General features: G+C 43.8%; 1 protein-coding gene across 1 annotated transcript; it reads left to right on the forward strand.

Annotated features, from left to right (window-relative positions):
* Positions 1-1,585: 1,585 nt before the first annotated feature.
* LOC140897314 (olfactory receptor 51G2) lies at positions 1,586-2,521 on the forward strand. Its single transcript, XM_073309830.2, has one exon. It carries the CDS (start codon positions 1,586-1,588, stop codon positions 2,519-2,521), a length of 936 nt encoding a protein of 311 aa, XP_073165931.2.
* Positions 2,522-23,085: the final 20,564 nt, after the last annotated feature.

The following is a 23,085-nucleotide window of genomic DNA, read 5'->3' on the forward strand; positions in this document are numbered from 1 at the left end:
GGTTGGAAGAGACCTCAGGAGGTCATCTAGTCCCATCCCTGCTCAAAGCAGGACCAATCCCCAACTAAATCATGCCAGCCAGGGCTTTGTCAAGCCTGACCTTTAAAACCTCTAAGGAAGGAGATTCTACCACCTCCCTAGGTAACCCATGCCAGTGCTTTACCACCCACCTCGTGAAACATTGTGTGTATGAAAGTACAGATGTGTAAATGTTATGCTAAAACTTCTCATTGTAATACAGATATTACAAATCAAACTGACCAGAAGCTGTTTCTAACACTTACATTCAGGGTCATGTACACAATCCCTCTGCAAATCTCTCTTTAAGTAGTAGAGAGCTGAGGTGCAGGAAAGAGGAGTGTTATAGGGGTTGTATGAAATTTACAAATATCACCTCTTACCTGAGCATGGAAGAAGTAACTTGGACACTTGATTGGATATTAGGGGAATCCTAGTGTTTGCACACGTCACCCATGTCTGACGCCAACCCCTCCCCCATCCAGCAGAAGTAACTGTCCATGTTAGCTTATAACTTGCCAGATAACTACAATCCCTTGCATGGGGAGAGGATGCAGGTCCTATGAGGATGAAGAGAAGGCTGTAGGATGAGCCACATCTCTGGATTCAGGCAACACTATTCAGGCAAAGCACTTCAGCTTCTCTTGGAGGGATTCTTGGGGCTCAGATTGTATCACCGGAAGCATTTGGTAAGGGAAAGTTGATAGTTCCCAGTTCTGATCAAATTTACACATTTAAATCAAGAGTGATGCAGTTGAAGTCACTATTATTGAAGTAAGATCCTGGCCCTAAGAATTTATCCCATGTACCTTAAGAGACAGTGGCATAATTTGGACTCTCAGGAGGTGAATATATATATATATATATATATATATGTAATAAGGCAATGAAACACGTTTGTGAATAGCTTCTATGCAGGGCAGATAAATACAATGACCATTTTCACCATGGACTTGCCATGTGTTTCCATACATGTCATGATACAATGGGCCATACTCATTTAAGTTAAGAGCCAGAAGGGGTGTCTGTGCGAAGGTCACAACTGTAAAATAACAGCGTTCAAGTAGGCTGCAGAACTCATAGCCACAAGCTATCAATGAGGCAAAGAGTTTAGACCCTTTCAAAGAGTGACTGGGTGTGTATATGGGTAACAAGAAAATACAATTCCAGTATTGAGAATTGTTTTAAAAAGTTTTGGAAGTGCCCACAAACTTCTTGCTTTATACCACAAAATATGTCTTACTAGTGGGTGTCGAGGGAACCTTCTCCTGGGAGCAGGTCATCTCATAGCTGCCTATTATAGGGCTTCTTCCACCTTCCACTGAAGCATCGAGAACTGGTCACTGGATACTGAGCTAGATGGACTGCAGGTCCAGTCTGGCAGTGCCTATCTTCTTATCCGTGGTGTAAATCCAAGACTATGTTTTTGCTGATCTTCCTTGAGATCCTGGGAGTCTCTAGGATTCCACAGAGAGCAGAATGATGTCTCATTAAATATCACCTTGTCACTGTTGTTTTTCCTTTCAGGAAAGAAAGTCCAAAACTCCTGGGACCTGTCCTGTACATTATGTCAGCTGTCAATGACACCAAACTCAACTCTGCAATGTTCCTTCTCACTGGGATACCTGGGCAGGAAGACATCCCTCTCTGGATCTCTATCGCCTTCTGCTTCATTTATGTTTTTTCAATATTGGGAAATTCAACCATTCTGTTCATTATAAAAACAGATCCAAGCCTCCATGAGCCCATGTATATTTTCCTTTCCATGTTAGCCTTCACGGACCTTGGCTTATCGATATCCACCATACCGACAATACTGGGTGTGTATTTGTTTAACTCTAGGGAGGTTAGCCTCGATGCCTGTTTTGCCCAGCTGTTCTTCATCCACTCATTTGTATTCATTGAATCCTCCATACTCTTGTTGATGGCGTTTGACCGCTTTGTCGCAATCTCTAACCCACTGAGATATGCTTCCATCTTAACCCTGCCGAGAATATTCAAGATGGGACTGGTATGTGTGCTAAGAGGGGTGGCCGTATCATCCCCATTCCCCTTTCTCCTGAAAGGATTCCAATACTGTCGAGTCAATGTCCTCTCCCATTCCTACTGCCTGCACCAGGATGTCATGAAGCTGGCTTGTTCGGATATCACAGTCAACTACATCTATGGCTTGTTTCTTACCATTTCCATGGATGGGTTAGATTCACTGTTCATCTTCCTCTCTTATGTGATGATCCTCAAAACGGTGCTGAGTGTTGCATCCCACACAGAGTGCCTCAGGGCCCTGAACACCTGCGTCTCCCACCTCTGTGCCATCCTGCTCTTCTACACACCAGAGATCGGCTTGTCTTTGATACACAGATTGGGGAAGGGCTCTTCTCCCTTACTACAGATTGTCCTGGGCTACATCTACCTCCTCGTCCCTCCCCTGATGAACCCGATCGTGTACAGTGTGAATAGCAAACACCTTCGTGGGAGGATAATCAGAGTGTTTGTCAAGTAAAAGGTCAATGCTGGCTCCAGTGCTGCTGACCTGGGAGATGAAAAACATGGGCCACCTATTCCTTGTTGGACCCTTACATCTGACACAACATGAGCTACTGATCTCCAGTCTGTAGAGAGAGGTTCAGACAGTGTTTAAGGTTTGGAGCAATGGGAGAGGGGCTGGTGAGGGAGGACAGCTTACTGGGGGATGGAGACCAAGGCAGTCAGTAGCATTTACAAAGGGCTTGTCTACACTATCAAGTTTTGTCAATGAAACTTATGTTGACACGAAAAAAGCAAAGTCGCCAAAGCGAGTCTACATTTGCTCCCTCTCTCAACAGATTGTGTCCACATTTGGGGCACCATTGTCGACAGCGTGAGCGATGCACTGTGAGTATGTATCCCAGAGTGCTTGGTGGCACCATTCTGATGTTTCCCCTATAATTATTTCTGGAAATATGCTCATGAATGTAAATATACATAACTGGATTATGTTTGATTCTATGTATGCCATGTAAGACAGCCCTGTAAAGGTTATGATCTACTGAACATATTCATCCTATTTGTATGCATGTGTCATTATTGTGTTTGAAGTTATGAATAGTGTCTGTGTACTTGTTTGATTTTAAGTAGCATTAGTAAGGCATTTGGTTAGCTTCTTAAGAAAGGAATTTGCAAGTTAAGTGCCCAATCAAGAAACACTTAATTGAGAATGGAACCTTGGAAAACTCCAATCAACATAAGAAGTCTACTTGTGATGTTCAAGGTAGCATGTGAACAATGGCTGCCACCTGTAAAGATCTGAGTCATGCATGGACATGTGAATGGCCCAGGTGACTCCAACACTGCAGCTTGCAGCTGGATTCTACATAGGAGAGAGACGGGGTTTCCACCCACAAGAGAAAATCTATTTAAGCCTGGGGGAGACCCCTCCATTTTCTCTTCAGCTGGCTCAAGAGGTAGCCTTTCCACTCCCAAAGGATACCTGAAAGAAACTGCAACAAAGGACAGGAACCACAGGTGTGTGAGTGATTGCTGGACCCAGACTAGAAGGAGGCTAGTCTGTCAAAGAAACTTACTGGAACATCTCTGAGGGTGAGATTTCATCTGTAATCATTTGCTTACTGTACTAGGTTTAGACTTGCATGCTTTATTTTATTTTGCTTGGTAATTCTCTTTGTTCTCTCTGTTATTACTTGGAACCACTTAAATACTACTTTCTGTATTTCTTAAAATCACTGTTAACTTACTAATTAACCCAGATTATGTATTAATACCTGCTGGGGGCGGGTATTTGAAATACAGATTTATAGTCCATGTTGATAACTTCAGGTAGAAAAATGAAACATGCACACAAATAGGATAATAATATTCAGCAAATCCTAACATTTCCAGTGACACGTCACAAGACCTATCTTATACCAGATGCATCATAATTATGTCATAATCATGTCATAATCATACCACTATCATCAATATGGGGTGTAGCATCACAATCTCCTTTACTGACACCTCGATGTGGGACTCAATTTGTCTCCTAAAAAGAGGGACTCAGGTGTGGGAATCTCCCTCACATCCTCTGCAGTGAACACCAATGCAAAGAATTCATTTAGCCTCTCCGTAATGGCCTCATCTTCCTTCAGTGCTCTTTTAGCACCTCAGTCATGCAGTGCCCCCGGTCATGGTTCCTTCCCCACTCTGAACTCTAGGGTACAGATGTGGGGACCTGCAGGAAAGCCTCCTAAGCTTAGTTTTACCAACTTAGGTTAAAACTTCCCCAAGGTACAAACTATTTTACACTTGGACTTCCACTGGCGCCACCAAACTTTATCTGGGTTCCTGAAAAAACATAGTTTGGAAACGTCTTTCCCCCCAAAATCCTCCCACCCCTTGCACCCCACTTCCTGGGAAAGGTTTGGTAAAAATCCTCACCAATTTGCATAGGTGACAATAGATCCAAACCCTTGGATCTGAGAACAATGAAAAAGGCATTCAGTTTCCTTACAAAAAGACTTTTAATAGAAGTAAAAAGAAAAGAATCACCTCTGTAAAATCAGGATGGTAAATACCTTACAGGGTATTTAGATTCAAAACATAGAGAATCCCTCTAGGCAAAACCTTAAATTACAAAAAAGACACACAGACAGGAATATTCATTCTATTCAGCACAGCTATTTTCTCAGCCATTTCAAGAAATCATAATCTAACACATACCTAGCTAGATTACGTAGTAAGTTCGAAGACTCCATTCCTGTTCTATCCCTGGCCAAAGCACGATACAGACAGACACAGACCCTTTGTTTTTCTCCCTCCATCCAGCTTTTGAAAGTATCTTGTCTCCTCATTGGTCATTTTGGTCAGGTGCCAGCGAGGTTACCTTTAGCTTCTTAACCCTTTACAGGTGAGAGGATTTTTCCTGTGGCCAGGAGGGATTTTAAAGGGGTTTACCCTTCCCTTTATATTTATGACAGCCCCACTCATTGTTTGACAGGCTTCCTGCTTCTGAGGTACTTTAAAAAATTGTTCCTAATTTTTATGACTTTTCCTAGTTTCCCTTCACATCTTTTGAACTACTTGCGCAGTATTGCCAAGCCCAATTCAAAAACTATGAGCCAGAACCCAGAAAATCATCACATGGTTCAAAATAATGAGATTTAAAAATATACTTAGGAGAGCCCCGTTACACCACAGACCTCCGGAGATAACAGTGACTAGCTCACAGAGCCACTTGGTACCTGAGGCACAACTCACTCTCTCCCCTTCTTCAGCCAAGAGACATGCAATCACTTGTTCAGCAAGGCTATGTACATTCTGAATAGAAAGAGGCATGACCCAAATCCAGCTACAACTCTCTGTTGGACCCAAACAACTTCCTCCCCCTGATCCAGCTACCCCCAAACTGGGTGATAATGGAAATTTGGATGCAGAGTGTGAGGTCTATCACCAGCACTAGAGCGGCTCTCACTGATCATGGAGCAGGTGAGGGTCAGGAACAAAGTGAGGGGCAGCCCCGCAGGGCTCTGTTTGCCGAGGCAACACTCTCCACATCCTTCACTCTGAAACCACGTCCTGATTCTCCCTCTTACTGCCAAGCTGCAGGAGGGGCCCAGAACTCCCTCATCAAAAGGTGCTGTCTAATGACAGGCTTGTCTTATGCTGAACCAGCCGAATTCCTCCAGTTTCCTCCGAAAGAAAGGCCCTCCATTGCCCTGACCATCCTAGGAGCCCTTCTTTGCACCTGTTCCAGTCTGAATTCTTCTTTCTGTAATACGCGTGACCAGAATTTTACATAGTTTGCCAGAGGAAGTGACCAGTGTCTGTTATAAGGATCTTACTACTTCCCTATCTCGCCTCACACATTCTAGGATCTCATTTGCTTTTTTCACTCCTGCAGCACACTGGTGGCCCACAGTCATCCTGGGACTGACTAATACAGCCTCCTCGGTCACTTCCAACTTACCTTTGGCTGTATAAACTGGCACGTAGTGAGTCGAACTCGGGAAGATTCAGAACTGACTTGATAATAGTCTACCAGCCCTTTTACAGGAATGAAATACCAGGTACTAAAGGGCTCTTTAACCTTGCCGGAAAAAGTATAACAAGGACCAGTGGCTGGAAACTGAAGCCTGAGAAATTAAATTTGGAAATGAGACACACATATTTTTGACTGTGTTGGTCATTAACCAGGGGAACAAACTCTCAAAGGACGTTGTGGATTCTCCTGATATCTCCAAACCAATATTACATGCCTTCCTAAAAGATATGCTTTAGAGGAACAGAAGTGATACTTTAGTCAGATACAAGTCATTGGGCTCAATATGGGGGTAAACTGGGAGAAAGTGTCCAGGAGATCAGACTCGATAATCTAATGGTCCCTTCTTTCCTTAACTTCTATAAATCTTTCATTTATTGTCTTGAGTGAATTTCTATTTTGGATGCAACTGAAGAAAGTTGCTATTCTGAATGCTTCCAATCACTCAACAAGAATATATGCTGGCCTAGAAGGCTCAAGACTTTCACAGTGAAACCATTATTTATGGACTCTTTATGCTGTAAACCAGATCCTTTCCTGTCATGAGAGGAATCTCACAATGTAATAATAACAGGTGTGGAGAAAGTACACAGGGATATGTTATTTACTTCTTCTCATAACACAAGAACTAGGGTCACCAAATGAAACTAATAGGCAGCAGGTTTAAAACAACAAAAGGATGTATTTCTTCACACAATACACAGCCACCCTATGGAACTCCTTGCCAGAGGATTTAGTGAAGGCCACGATTATAACAGGGATCGAAAAAGAACTGGATAAATTAGTGGAAGAGAGGTCCTTCAATGCCTATTAGCCAGGATGGGCAGGGATGCTTATGTTTCCCAGAGCTGGCAGTGGACGACAGGAGAAGGATCTCTTGATGATTCCCTATTCTGTTCATTCCCTCTGGGGCACCTGGCATTGGCCACTATTGGAAGACAGGACACTGGGTTAGATGAAACATTTGTCTGACCCACTATGGCTGTTCTTGAATTCTGATGTTTTTAATTGTCCCACTGTTTGAGCTGGGAACAACATCCCATCGATGATAAAAGCTTATCACCCAGCAGCACTGAATGGACACTTGACACTCTTACTTGTGACCAGAGCTACATAGTCACCCCCAGCCTCCTTGAAATGAGGAGCTTTAGTAGCAAACAGAACTGGCCCAACTTACATTCTTTTGGGAAGACAAGAAGCTCTTGGGACCCAGCCTAGTTTCCCTGTGGCTCTTAGAGCATCGTCCCATCTGTCTTTCCTTTTCGGTTGGAAGCAACCTTTGCTGAAACCTGTATGAGCCTGGGCACAGCAACCATAGTGCTCAGCCGCGTCTGTGTTACAGGGCCTAGGTGTGAAGCTGACCTTTGCCCTCAGACTGCTTTCTCTCAACCAGACAATCAAAGAGAAGGCCCCCATGGCCATTGATCCACAGTTTGGCAGTGAGACCCATTTAGCCTCAATGGCTTACAGTCACTGATTCTGTGACTGTGCTGAACCTCCCTGGGACACTCCAATATTTCCCTCAGAAATCCACTACTTAACTTTCACTGTCACCCCCACATCTGCCACAGACACTAAGGGGCTGGAGTCATGGGGCTTCCCAGAAGCCAGCTCTCACAGGAGGTTGTGGTAAGAGGCCTTTTATAGACAAAGGTCAGAGGTGTTGCTCTGTGGAACCCTGACAAGCCAGAGTCGGGCTACTTTCAGAGCTGGCCTGGGAGCAAAGGTTGCGGTGGGGAGCCCAAGACTCTCCACATTCCCTGACTTGTACATCCTGGGGGATAAAATGTAGAGGGTGTAGGGCACCTCACAGTGGCTCTGGCTCCCTGTGCAACTCTTAGCAAGGCGTGACTCTGGCTAAGGGGGCAGAGTCTCGGGTAAAGGGGAATAGGAGAGGTGTGGTCTTCAGAGAAGAGATGGGGCAGAGAAAAGGGCTTCATGAGCAGATGATCCAAGATGGAATCAACAAGGCCATCAACAAGAGGACAAAGGACTCAATTTTTGAAAGCGAGTGGATGAAGAACAACAGGGCAAAACAGGCCTCGAGGCTGATTCTCCTAGAGTTAAACAAGTATATGCCCAGTATCGTCGATATGGTGGTTATGGATAAGGCAAGGTCTGTGACGGCCAACATGGAAAGGAAAATGTACATGGGCTCATGGAGGCTTGGATCTGTTTTTATAATGAACAGAATGACTGAATTTCCTATGATTGAAAGAATATACATGAAGCAGAAGGGGATTGAGATCCAGAGGTGGATGTCTTCCAGCCCACGTATCCCGGTGAGAAGGAACATTACAGAGTTGACTTTAGTGTCATTGACAGCTGACATAATGTATTGGGCAGTTCTGGGGACTTTTGAACTTTTCTTCCTGAAAAGAAATAGAACAGGAGACTAGGTGATAGTTAGCGAGACACCTTTCTGCTCTCAATGCAAGTCGAGAGATTCTCAGGACCTCAAGGGAAAATCAGCAAAAATGTTGTCTTGGATTTATGCCCCCAATACGAAGGTAGGCACTGCCAGACTGGATCAGACCTACAGTCTGTCTAGCCAAGTCTCCAGTAGGCATTATGAGATGCTGCAAAGGAAGATGGAAAAAGCCCTGCAATAGAGAACTAAGAGATACTCTGATCCCAGGGAAAGTTTCTTCCTGACATCCACTAGTTAGACATATTTTGTCATGTAAATCAGGAAGGTGTAGAATACTTACATCTGTAGTATGCAAGGCCTCGGAGAAAATTTTGAAGAAGATAGTTAAGAACATTGAAGTCAATGGTAAATGGGACAAAATACAACATGGTTTTACAAAAGGTAGATCGTGCCAAACCAACCTGATCTCCTTCTTTGAGAAAGTAACACACTTTTTAGACAAAGGAAACGCAGTGGATCTAATTTACCTAGATTTCAGTGAGGCGTTTGATACCGTGCCACATAGGGAATTATTAGCTATATTGGATAAGATGGGATCAATAGGAAACTTGAAAGATGGATAAGGAATTGGTTAAAGAGGAGACTACAATGGGTCCTACTGAAAGGTGAACTGTCAGGCTGGAGGGAGGTTACCAGTGGAGTTCCTCAAGGATGGGTTTGGGGACCAATCTTATTTAACCTTTTTATTACTGACCTCGGCACAAAAAGTGGGAGTGTGCTAATAAAGTTTGCGGATGATAGAAAGCTGGGAGGTATTGCCAATTTAGAGAAGGACAGGGATATCCTACAGGAGGATCTGGATGACCTTGTAAACTGGAGTAATAGTAATAGGATGAAATTGAATAGTGAGAAGTTTACGGTCATGCATTTAGGGATTAATAACTAGAATTTTCGTTATAAGCCGGAGACGCATCAATTAGAAGTAACGGTGGATGAAAAGGATCTTGCAGTATTGGTTGATCATAGGAGGACTATGAGCCGCCAATGTGATATGGCCGTGAAAAAAGCTCATGCGGTCTTGGGATGCATCAGGACAGGTATTTCTAATAGGGAAAAGGAGGTTTTAGTATCGTTATACAAGGCAGTGGTGAGACCTCACCTGGAATACTGTGTGCAGTTCTGGTCTCCCATGTTTAAGAAGGATGAATTCAAACTGGAACAGGTACAGAGAAGGGCTCCTAGGATGATCCGAGGAATGGAAAACTTGTCTTATGAAAGGAGACTCAAAGAGCTTGGCTTCTTTCGCCTAACTAAGAGAAGGTTGAAGGGAGATATGATTGCTCTCTATACATATATCAGAGGGATAAATACCGGAGAGGGAGAGGAATTATTTAAGCTCAGTACCAATGTGGACACAAGAACAAATGGATATAAACTGGTCACCACGCAGTTTAGACAAAAATTAGATGAAGGTTTCTAACCATCAGAGGAGTAAAGTTTGGAATAGCCTTCCAAGGGAAGTAGTGGGGGCAAAAGATCTATCTGGCTTTAAGATTAAACTTGATACATTTATGGAGGAGATGGTATGATGGGATAACGTGGTTTTGCTAATTAAATATTCATGGTAAATAGACCCACTGGCCTGTGATGGGATATTAGATTGGGTGGGATCTGAGATACCCAGGAAAGAATTTCCTGTAGAATCTGGCTGGTGAATCTTGCCCATATCCTCAGGGTTTAGCTGATCGCCATGTTTGGGGTCGGGAAGGAATTTTCCTCCAGGTCAGATTGGAAGAGGCCCTGGAGGTTTTTCACCTTCCTCTGTAGCATGGGGCACGGGTCACTTTCTGGAGGATTCTCTGCTCCTTGAAGTCTTTAAACCACGATTTGATGACTTCAATAGCTCAGATATAGGTGAAAGGTTTTTTCTGTGGCCTGTGTTCTGCAGGAGGTCAGACTAGATCATCATAATGGTCCCTTCTGACTGAAATATCTATGAATCTAAGACATTTTTTTCAAAAATTCTCAGTACTGTTATAAATGTTAAACGTTAATAATGGGGAGGGGTAACGAGTGGTGTTCCCCAAGGGTCAGTCCTATGACCAATCCTATTCAACTTCTTCAGAAATGATCTGGAGAAAGGGGTAAACAGTGAGGTGGCAAAGTTTGCAGATGATACTAAACTGCTCAAGATAGTTAACACCAAACCAGACTGTGAGGAACTTCAAAAAGATCTCACAAAACTAAGTGATTGGGCAACAAAACGGCACATGAAATTTAAGGTGGATAAATGCAAAGTAATGCACATTGGAAAAAATATCCCCAAGTCCACGCAGTGTGCAGCGGCAGTCAAAAAAAAAAAAAAGCCAACGGGATGTTAGGAATCATTTAAAAAGGGATAGAGAATAAGATGGAGAAAATCTTATTGCCCTTATATAAATCCCGGTGCACCCACATCTTGAATACTGTGCATAGATATGGTCTCCTCATCTCAAAAAAGATATACTGGCATTAGAAAAGGATTAGAAAAGGGAACGATTAGCCAGGATGGGTAAGGAATGGTGTCTCTAGCCTCTGTTTGTTAGAGGGTGGAGATGGATGGCAGGAGAGAGATCACTTGATCGTTACCTGTTCGGTTCACTCCCTCTGGGGCACCTGGCATTGGCCACTGTTGGTAGACAGGATACTGGGCTGGATGGACCTTTGGTCTGACCTAGTAAGGCCATTCCTATGTTCTTATGTAATTGGATTTCCTGATTACCCATTTAAACATCCCATCCCTCTTTGAAGCCTTAGACGTTCTTGGCCACATTGATATCTTGTGGCTGCAAGTTCCATAGCCTACTTGAGCACTATGTGATTTTACAATTCTGACCTTCATACAGACACTCTTTCTGGCCACACACTTCTGAGTTGGCCCATTGTATCATGATGCCCATAAACACATGGCAAGTGCATGGCGAAGATGGTCATTTTATTTATCTGCCCTGCATTCAAGCTATTTATAAACGTGTTTCATTGCCTCACGGATATACATTTTATTTTCTCCACTCCTGAGACTTCAAATTATTCCACTCTCTCTTTCCAGCACATGGGATAAATTCTTAGTGCCAGGTTCTTAATTCAATAATCGTGACTTCTACTGGGTTGCTCCAGATTTCATGTGTAAATTCAGTCAGAACCGGGCTCTGTTAACTTTCCCTTACCATATGCTCTCAGAGATACACTCTGATCCCCAAGAATCCCCCCAAGGGAAGCTGAAGTGCTTTGCCTGGCCAATGTTAACTGAAGCCTGAGCATTCGATCTTCCTCACAGGACCTGCATCCTGTCTCCATGGTCGGGTCTATAGATACTAGGCAAGTTACAAGCTAACACACGCAGTTACTTCAGCTGGGTGGGAGAGGAATTGGTGTCACTAATGGGTGAATATGCAAACACTACATTTGCACTAATACCCATTGACACATCTGTAGTTTAGCATACACCTGTCAACCCATTCCTTCCCCTCTGATCTTCTTTCAGGGATGATTTCTCAGCTTACAGTGGGACTTAAAATGCACGGTTTGACAACTGGATTTCTTCAGAATCTGAAAAGATCGCAGTGTCTCAGTCCTCATTCAATACCTTGTCAGCAAACAGAAGCCGAGTAGCTCCTCTGTCCCTGGGTTAATAGCTGACTGGTTCTCCTCAGGTTCTCTTCTGTCAGTCTGTAGCCCATATCCAGAGTGGTAACAAGCCTTGGAGTCAGGATAGAAAATATTTATTCCCTGAGCTCTGACTCACTCGTACATCGTAACCCCAGCACCGGTTATTCATCCACGATGAGTGTTTGCAGGAAGTGGATTTGAAAGTCAAATGCATGAGTATTCATGGAAATGGAACTTATTTCCCACATGAAAGTAGTCTATTGCTCTCTCTCTCACTTGCACTTTGACTGTCTCTATCCTGTATTCATAAACTATGTGTCATCTGGGAAAAGCATTGTGACAGACATGGAGCTGAGCTGCCATAATGAATGTGTATGTTAAACCCAGTGCTTGGGATGGTTTCAGAGTAGCAGCCGTGTTAGTCTGTATTCGCAAAAAGAAAAGGAGTACTTGTGGCACCTTAGAGACTAACCAATTTATTTGAGCATAAGCTATCGTGAGCTACAGCTCACTTCATCGGATGCATAAAAGTGGAAAATGCAGTGAGGATGTTTTTATACACACAGATCATGAAAAAATGAGTGTTTATCACTTCTAAAGGTTTTCTCTCCCCCCACCCCACTCTCCTGCTGGTAATAGCTTATCTAAAGTGATCACTCTTCTTACAATGTGTGTGATAATCAAGGTGGGCCATTTCCAGCACAAATCCAGGGTTTTACAAGAACGTCTGAGGAAGGCGGGGGGAGTAGGAAAAAACAAGGGGAAATAGATTACCTTGCATAATGACTTAGCCATTCCCAGTCTCTATTCAAGCCTAAGTTAATTGTATCCAATTTGAAAATGAATTCCAATTCAGCAGTCTCTCGCTGGAGTCTGGATTTGAAGTTTTTCTGTTGTAATATCGCAACATTCATGTCTGTAATCGCGTGAGCAGAGAGATTGAAGTGTTCTCCGATTGGTTTATGAATGTTATAATTCTTGACATCTGATTTGTGTCCATTTATTCTTTTACGTAGAGACTGTCCAGTTTGCCCAATGTACATGGCAGAGGGGCATTGCTGGCACATGATGGCATATATCACATTGGTAGATGTGCAGGTGAATGAGCCTCTGATTGTGTGGCTGATGTTATTAGGCCCTGTGAAGGTGTCCCCTGAATAGATATGTGGGATAGATTTTCTTTGTTAGGCTTGTCCTGTAGTAGGTGACTTCTGAGTACTGTTCTGGCTCTGTCAATCTGTTTCTTCACTTCAGCAGGTGGGTATTGTAATTGTAAGAATGCTTGATAGAGATCTTGTAGGTGTTTGTCTCTGTCTTAGGGGTTGGAGCAAATGCAGTTGTATCATAGAGCTTGGCTGTAGACAATGGATCGTGTGGTGTGGTCTGGGTGAAAGCTGGAGGCATGTAGGTGGGAATAGCGGTCAGTAGGTTTCCGGTATAGGGTGGTGTTTATGTGACCATCGCTTATTAGCACTGTAGTGTCCAGGAAGTGGATCTGTTGTGTGGACTGGACCAGGCTGAGGTTGATGGTGGGATGGAAATTGTTGAAATCATGGTGGAATTCCTCAAGGGCTTCTTTTCCATGGGTCCAGATGATGAAGATGTCATCAATATAGCGCAAGTAGAGTCGGGATATTAGGGGACGAGAGCTGAGGAAGCATTGTTCTAAGTCAGCCATAAAAATGTTTGCATACTGTGGGGGTACCCGCATGGCCTAACAAAGAAAATAACAGAACGCCACTCGCCATCACCTTCAGCCCCCAACTAAAACCTCTCCAAGGCATAATCAAGGATCTACAAGTTATCCTGAAGGACGACCCATCACTCTCACAAATCTTGGGAGACAGGCCAGTCCTTGCCTACAGACAGCCCCCAAACTGAAGCAAATACTCACCAGCAACTATATACCACACAACAGAACCACTAACCCAGGAACCTATCCTTGCAACAAAGCCCGTTGCCAACTGTGCCCACATATCTATTCGGGGACACTGTTAGGACATAGATATTCAGGCCTGTCTGCAAAGGCCTGTACTTTAAGAATTTAGGTGTATTCTTATCACTTGGCTAGTTATAGAGGTATAAAAGAAAGAATCAAAATCACTGTCTGCCAGTGTAAGGGCCTTCTCTTACTGTGACAGTCTGAGGCCCTGTTCTTAGGCTAAGGCCTTTGGCTAAGCAGCAGAGGCAGCCATAAGCTGGGAAGCGAACAGTCATGTCCTCACATTCCAAACTAGTCACATTGAAATAAGGTGCTATTGGGCTGTTAGGATACAATCCTGTCCTGATAATGCCTATCACCTCCAGAGAAAGGGAAGTGCCTAGAAAATGTAAAAGGAAACTTAGTCTGATAGCATCCTGTCTGGCAAGAACTCACTTATCGACAGCTGGGATGTGAAATCCTCACTTCGGTATTGTTTTGTCATTATAGTTCCCACTTTGCTATTGTTTGTCTATATAATCTCTGTCTGGTTCTGTGATTGTTCCTGTCTGCTGTATAATTAATTTTGCTGGGTGTAAACTAATTAAGGTGGTGGGATATAATTGGTTACGTGGTCATGTTACAATACGTTAGGATTCGTTAGTTAAATTTCAGGAAAATGATGGCATAAGGTATATCTAAGAGGAACTCAAGTTTTACTATATAGTCTGCAGTCAATCAGGAAGTGCGGGCGGGGGTGAGAAGGGGAAATGGTAACAGGGAATGGGGGTAAGGAAATTGGAATCATGTTTTGCTAAAGAGGGGAAATGGGAACAGGGAATGGGAGTAAGAAAATTAGAATCATGTTTGGCTAAGCGCAGGAATGGGAACAGGGACACAGGTGTACGACTCTGTGGTGTCAGAGATGGGAAGGGGGACACTAAGGAAGGAAACGGGAATCATGCTTGCTGGAAGTTCACCCCAATAAACATCAAATTGTTTGCACATTTGGACTTCGGGTATTGTTGCTCTCTGTTCATGCGAGAAGGACCAGGGAAGTAAGTGGGTGAAGGAATAAGCCCCCTGACAGACACCATCACAAGGCCTAATCACATCAGCCACACAATCAGAGGCTCGTTCACCTGCACATCTACCAATGTGATATATGCCATCATGTGCCAGCAATGCCCCTCTGCCATGTACATTGGACAAACTGGACAGTCTCTACATAAAAGAATAAATGGACACAAATCAGATGTCAAGAATTATAACATTCAAAAACCAGTCGGAGAACACTTCAATCTCTCTGCTCACGTGATTACAGACATGAACGTTGCGATATTACAACACAAAAACTTCAAATCCAGACTCCAGTGAGAGACTGCTGAATTGGAATTCATTTGCAAATTGGATACAATTAACTTAGGCTTGAATAGAGACTGGGAGTAGCTAAGTCATTATGCAAGGTAATCTATTTCCCCTTGTTTTTTCCTACTCCCCCCGCCTTCCTCAGACGTTCTTGTAAAACCCTGGATTTGTGCTGGAAATGGCCCACCTTGATTATCATACACATTGTAAGAAGAGTGATCACTTTAGATAAACTATTACCAGCAGGAGAGTGGGGTGGGGGGAGAGAAAACCTTTTGAAGTGATAAACACCAATTTTGTCATGATCTGTGTGTATAAAAACATTCTCACTGCATTTTCCACTTTTATGCATCCGATGAAGTGAGCTGTAGCTCACAAAAGCTTATGCTCAAATAAATTGGTTAGTCTCTAAGCTGCCACAAGTACTCCTTTTCTTTTAGTTCTTGGGATGTTTGCTGTAGAGCAATATTGGGTTAACATTTGGGATGTTTATATTATGGCTCTATTGGGTGAAACCAATATGGATCTTCCTAGTTTCATTGCAGGCTGCTGGAAAACAAGCAAGAAGGGAAGCAATAGCTCAAGAAAAGACATTGCTCAGCCACCACCCCAGGGAGGTCAAGAGAGAACACAGAAGCTACAAGCTGGGAAGAGCCCGTTTCTGAGTTCCAGCCGCATTCCACAGCTTGTTTTGCCAGTTCTGTCAGTCTGTCCAGAGGTGGGGCAGCTGTTGTGAGAATCTCTTCAGACTGACAGGCGCAGACACTGCTGGGAAGTCTGAAGTTCCTCGGCCTGCCTGGGTCCCCGTCAGAGCAAAAGGGCTTGGGGTCAGAGATCTGTACAGATTGCTGTTTTAAAACCCTCTGGTTCTCCCATGTTCCACTTTCTTCCTGCTGTTCGGATTCAACAGTATTTTGGTTCTCGAAGGCTGGCTGGTCTCTCATCTCACCACTGGTCACAGACTCCCAGAAGGGAGAACCACAGACACTCGGACCTGCTCGCCAAGCACAGTCAACCGCAGTGTGCTGTAGCTCAGAGCCTAATCTGAGGGTGAGAGAATCGTGGGATTCCACCCCATGAGAGGGAAGACTACAAGGCCTGATATCTGGCACTCAAAGACCAGAGCGGGGACAGAGATACTGTAAGCCCTGTAACTCTGAGGGGTAGCTACAGTGTAGAAATGCTGGAGCCGTCAGACAGTCGGGAAATGGAAATATAATAAAACCTTTAAAAATGCATTTGATGGTTACATTTCTCTGCAAAAGTAAACCTGTGTAGCTTATAGGACTAAACTGCTTGAGTATATATATATATTTATATATATATATATATATATATATATGTCTTTTCTTATAGGTCAAGTATTTGATGTACTGTAATAGGTTTATAGATTTATATTCAAGTAAGTTTGGCTGTAATGCAAGAGACCTACAAGCCATATCCTCTATGTTAATGTAAGGCAAAATTAGTATATCTATATTAAGACCTTTTACCCAGAAAAGTAAAGTTGACCTATACTTTGTTACCTAAATAGATAAATACCCACGCGTATGTCTATGACCTTTTATCTAGACCTATAGACAGTGGAGAATGGCATAGGGTTTTTTTCAATGTTGTACCCACAGACTTAACAGGTACACCACAGGGAAACTTATGTGCAGATGTACCTGTCATCAATACACACAAACATACAAGCCTATGGGGTAAGAGTACCCTAACATTTTGTGGGGGAGGAATTAAATATGGGCATAGGAGGAAGGACTTCCAGCAATTTGCCCAAAAAAGAGGTGACCCACCTCGACAGAGTACTCCATTTTCTATTCTTACTTATTCAATTTCTGCTCTAAATCTCTCTATCTATTCGATCAGTCTACGATGACTGCTACTATTAGTAGGCTCTACTTGTTCTTCTTAAACTTTAAGTTTCAAAGGAAATAGGCGAAGCTTGGTTTCCCTAAGTTTTTATTCTTTGTTTATTAGGTTTTGATTTTAAGTTTAAATTAGTCAAGTAAACCCTAAGTTCGCTTCAATAGCTCGTAGCATTTGTGTCTTCTACGCACTGCATTCCTCACTCAAGAATTGAGAAACCTGAACTGCAAGGCTGTTCCTGTGTCTCTTACCATCAGGCTATCAAGGAAGTGTGTGAGTATATTAACCAAAGCTTTGTTGCATATAATACCACATTATCATATGTATCTTCTGAATAGCAGTAATGCAGTTGTAACTTTCAGAGTAACAGCCGTGTAAGTCTGTATTCGCAAAAAGAAAAGGAGGACTTGTGGCACCTTAGAGACTAACCAATTTATTTGAGCATGAGGTTTCGTGAGCTACAGCTCACTTCATTGGATGCATTGGTTAGTCTCTAAGGTGCCACAACTACTCCTTTTTTAATGGTAACTTTGAAACTCTGAGTATTTTACCATTGACTTACTATTATTGATTTTAATAAAAAGTCTTTAAGGCTGTATCTGTCTCACCGTGAGCTTCCCATCATACCCTGAAGGTCCTTTGTAAATTCTGTGGAGCCTGATTTGGGACAAGACCTTTTATCTTCTGATCAAACAGATTGGCAAACCTAAAATCCATACTATTGATATTTGTAATTAATTAGTATTAATATTATTAATCAAATTACATTACATTAAAATTGAGGAATTATATTAATATTATTCGTGCACCCTAAATCAGGCTACAAGTGAGATGATTTGGGAACGAGTCACTGGTCTTGCGTGGGGTTTCTTCTCACTCAGCCCCTGGCAGAATCGTCCCAGAGCACACGGCACCTATAGAAATGGGACCCCTTGAAAAATCCTGACTTGGGGCATCGGGGTTTGAACACTTTGAAGTTGCTTTCAATGTGAGACTTCTGTGTTGCTTGAATAGTCCACCATGAACAATGAGCAGGTGTAGGGGAGGGGTTCCCAAGCTACCTAGCGCTGCCTGCCCTTCAGCCCCCTCACTGAGTCACCCCGACAGCCCTGCTGAGTCCTCTGCCGCTGCACAGAACATCTGCCAATGGAAACAGCTTCCAGCCTTTCCCCTTCACTTCACGTTTTAAAGACAGTGAAACCTGCCAACGTACCCAGTTCCTGCACGGCGTGGAGCTGCTGACACCAGAGATCTTCACCCAAAAGGACACGGAGTCATTGGAGAGGTGGCACAGGCAGCAGGCAGTCTCTGTTCAGATGGGGAGGCAGGTGTCTTTATGAAGCGTGCCGGCACAGTCCCCTGGGAGCCACTTGGCCATCAGGGAACCTCAGCTGCTTGGTTTCATGCACATCGGATTTAACCCTGTCATGGCCAATGGCAAAGTGCAGGAGGCCAAATCACAGGGGATTTGTGGAGATGCTACCCAACTGGACTGCAGTGCCTGCCCTGGTGCAGGCTCTGCTCCTGGACTTTGGGCTTGTCATCACTGTTTATGGTTCCAATTAGTCGCTCGAGGGCAGCTGAGCGGTAACAATGATCATAGAATCACAGAACCATAGAAGATTCGGGTTGGAAGGAACCTCTGAATGTCATCTAGTCCTATCCCCTGCTCAAAGCAGGACCAACACCAACTAAATCATCCCAGCCATGGTTTTGTCAATCCAGGCCTTAAAAACCCCTAAGGAAGGAGATTCCACCACCTCCCTAGGTAACCCATTCCAGAGCTTCATCACCCTCCTAGTGAACTAGTGTTTCCTAATATCCAACCTAGACCTCCCCCACTGCAACTTGAGACCATTGCTTCTTTTTCTGTCAGCTGCCACCACTGACAACAGCCGAGCTCCATCCTCTTTGGAACCCCCATTCAGGTAGTTGAAGGCTGCTATCAAATCCCCCCTCACTCTTCTCTTCTGCAGACTAAATAACCCCAGTTCCTTCAGCCTCTCTCAGTAAGGCATGTGCCCCAGCCCCCTAATCATTTTCATTGCTCTCCGCTGGACTATCTCCAATTTGTTCACATCCCTTCTGTAGTGGGGGGAACCAAAACTGGACGCAATACTCCAGACGTGGCCTGACCAGTGATGAATAGAGAGGAATAATCACCTCCATCTGCTGGCAATGCTCCTACTAATACAGCCCAATATGCTGTTCTCCTTCTTGGCAACAAGGGAACACTGCTGACTCATATCCAGCTTCTCATCCCCTGTAACCCCCAGGTACTTTTCTACAAAACTGCTGCTTAGCCAGTCGATCCCCAGCCTGTAGTAATGCCTGGGATTCTTCCTTACTAAGTACAGGACTCTGCACTTGTCCTTGTTGAGACTCATCAGATTTCTTTTGGCCCAATCCTCCAATTTGTCTAGGTCACTCTGGGCCCTATCCCTACCCTCCAGCGTATCTACCTCTCCCGAAGCTTCTTGTCATCTGCAAACTTGCTGAGGGTGCAATTCATCCCATCATCCAGATCTTTAATAAAGATGTTGAAAAAAACCTGCCCCAGGACCAACTCTTGGGGCATTCCGCTTTCTACTGGCTGCCAACTAGACATCGAGCCGTTGATCACTATCCATTGAGCTGGACAATCTAGCCAACTTTCTATCCACTTTATAGTCCATTCATCCAATCCATACTTCTTTAACTTTCTGACAAGAATTCTGTGGGAGAACATATCAAAAGCTTTGCTAAAGTCAAGGAATAACACTTCCACTGCTTTCTCCATATCCACAGAGCCAGTTATCTCATCATAGAAGGCAATCAGGTTGGTCAGAATTGACTTGTCCTTGGTGAATCCATGTTGACTATTCCTGATTAGCTTACTCTCCTCCGAGTGCTTCAAAATGGATTCCTACAGGACCTGCTCCATGATTTTGCCAGGGACTGAAGTGATGCTCACCAGTCTGTACTTCCCCGGGTTCTCTTTCTTCACTTTTTTTTAAATATGGCAGTATATTTGCCTTTTTCTAATCATCCGGGACCTCCCCCAATCGCCACGAATTTTCAGAGATAATGGCCAATGGCCACTTCATGGAGTCAACAAGCTGGTGGACAAGGGGCATTCAGTGGATATAGTGTCCTGAGTTTTACCAGGGTCCCTCAACGAGGAGTCCTTGTGGCACCTCAGAGACTAACAAATTTATTTGGGCATAAGCTTTTATGGGCTAAAACCCACTTCATCAGATGCCTGGAGTGAAAAATACAGTAAGCAGAATATATATCAAAGCACATGAAAGTTGCCTTACCAAGTGGGGGGGGGGGGTCAGTACTAACGAGCCAATTCAATTAAGGTGGAAGAGTTCTATTCTCAACAGTTGACAAGAAGGGGTGAATACCAAGGGAAGAAAAATGCTAATGAGGCCAGTGGAATCAGGGTGGCCCATTTCCAACAGTTGACAAGAAGGACAATTCTTTGTGTAGGGTATTTCTTTTCATGGATTGGTAACTGGTTAAAAGATAGGAAAAAAGGGTAGGAATAAATAGGTTCAGAATGGAGAGAGGTGGTGTCCCCCAGGGGTCTGTCCTGGGACCAGTCCTATTCAACATCTTCATAAATGATCTGGAAAAAGGGGTAAAGGGTGAGGTGATAAAATTTGCAGATGATACCAAGCAGCTCAATACAGTTAAGTCCCAAGCAGACTGCGAAGCACTTCTGAATGATTTCACAAAATTGCATGACTGGGCAACAAAATGGCAGATGAAATTCAATGGTGATAAATGCAAAGTAATGCACACTGGAAAACATAATCCCAACTACACATATAAGATGTTGGAGACTAAATTAGCTGTTACCACTAAAGAAAGAGATCCTGGAGTAATTGTTCTGTGAAAACACCCACACAATGTGCAGCAGCAGTCAAAAAAAATGATATCAAAATGTTGAGACTCATGAAGAAAAGAAGAGATAATAAGACAGAAAATATAAATCCATGGTATGCCCACAACTTGAATACTGTGTGCAAATGTGGTTACCCTATCTCAAAAAAGATATATTGGAATTGGAAAATGTTCAGAAAAGGGCAAGAAAAAGGAATAGGTGAATGGAACCGCTGCCGTGTGAGGAGAGATTAATAAGGTTGGGACTTTTCAGCTGGAAAAGAGATGACTAAGGGGGGTATGACAGAGGTCTATAAAATCATGACTGGCATGGAAAAAGTAGATAAGGAAGTGTTATTTACTCCTTCTCATAACACAAGACCTAGGTGGCAGCAAATGAAATCAATAGGCAGCAGGTTTAAAACAAACAAAAGAAGTATTTTCTTTCACATAACACACAGTCAACCTGTGGAACTCCTTGCCAGACGATGTCGTGAAGGCCAGGACAATAACAGGGTTCAAAAAAGAACGAGATAAATTCATGGAGGATAGGTCTATCAATGGATATTGACCAGGATTGGTAGAGATGGTATCCCTAGCCTTCTTTTGCCAGAAGCTGGGAATTGGGAGACAGGAGATGGGTCACCTGATGATTATCTGTTCCATGCACCGCTACAGGCTGGGGACCGACTGGCTAAGCATAAATTCTGCAGAAAAGGATCTGGGGATTACAGTGGACAAGAAGCTGGATATGAGTCAACAGTGTACCCTTATAGCCAAGAAGGCCAACTGACTATTGGGCTTTATTAGTCGGAGCATTGCGAGGAGACCGAGGGAAGTGATTATTCCCCTCTATTTGGCACTGGTAAGACCACACCTGGAGTATTGCCTCCAGTTTTGGTCCCCCCACTACAGAAGGGAAGTGGACAAATTGGAGAGTGTCCAGAGGAGGGCAATGAAAATGATTAGGGGGCTGGGGCACATGACTTATGAGGAGAGGCAGAGGGAACTGGGATTATTTAGTCTGCAGAAGAGAAGAGTGAGGGGGGATATGATAGCAGCCTTCGAATACCTGAAGAGCGGTTCCAAAGACAATGGAGCTCGGTTGTTCTCAGTGGTGGCAGCTGACAGAACAAAGAGCAATGGTCTCAAGTTGCAGTGGGGGAGGTCTAGGTTGAATATTAGGAAACACTATTTCACTAGGAGGAAGCTGAAGCACTGGCATGGGTTACCTTGGGAGGTGGTAGAATCTCCATCCTTGGAGGTTTTTAAGGCCCGGCTTGACAAAGCCCTGGCTGGCATGATTTAGTTGGTGTTGGTCCTGCTTTGAGCAGGGGAGTGGACAAGACAAAACTCCTGAATCTCTTCCAACCCCAATATTCTATGATAATTCTCACAGATTGGTGAGCCATATTTTCCCTTTACAAAAAACATGTTTACTCTTCCTCCCCAAATTATATTCACCTAAATGTTTGACAATTTTGTTCTTTACTATTGCTGCAACCAGTTTGCCCACTTCTGAAAGTAGTCTTACCAGCCTGTAATTGCTTAGATCACCCCTGAAGCCCTTTTTAAGAATTGCCATCAAAATTAGCTACCCTCCAGTCTTTTGGTACAGAAGCTAAGTGATAGGTTCCAAACCATAGTTCATAGTTCTGCAATATCACATTTGAGTGTGTGGTAGGGTGCCCATTGGTCCCATTCTGGCTTGTACAGTCCCTTAGTTAAGTCCTGTCACAGCTGACCTGACATTTTTTTTCCAAAGAGGCTTTTGTCCCATATGCTCTTGCTGCCTTTGTAAGCACTAACAGGAGAAACGTCCATTCCGGTCAAAACGGTGGGGAGCAGAGGAATGTTTGTTGGAGACGAATGGAGATGCCAGCTCCCCGTATGGGTAGGGCTGGAGGCAGGGTTCCAGCCACCGCTGACAAGACAGGGTTCCAGCCACAGGAGACAGCCTTGCACAGGAGGGGACAGGGGTGGCCTCTGGCGAGCAGCTGGGTG

Source organism: Lepidochelys kempii, chromosome 1 (genome assembly GCF_965140285.1).
Source record: "Lepidochelys kempii isolate rLepKem1 chromosome 1, rLepKem1.hap1, whole genome shotgun sequence".
In the NCBI taxonomy this organism is placed as follows: Eukaryota; Metazoa; Chordata; order Testudines; family Cheloniidae; genus Lepidochelys; species Lepidochelys kempii.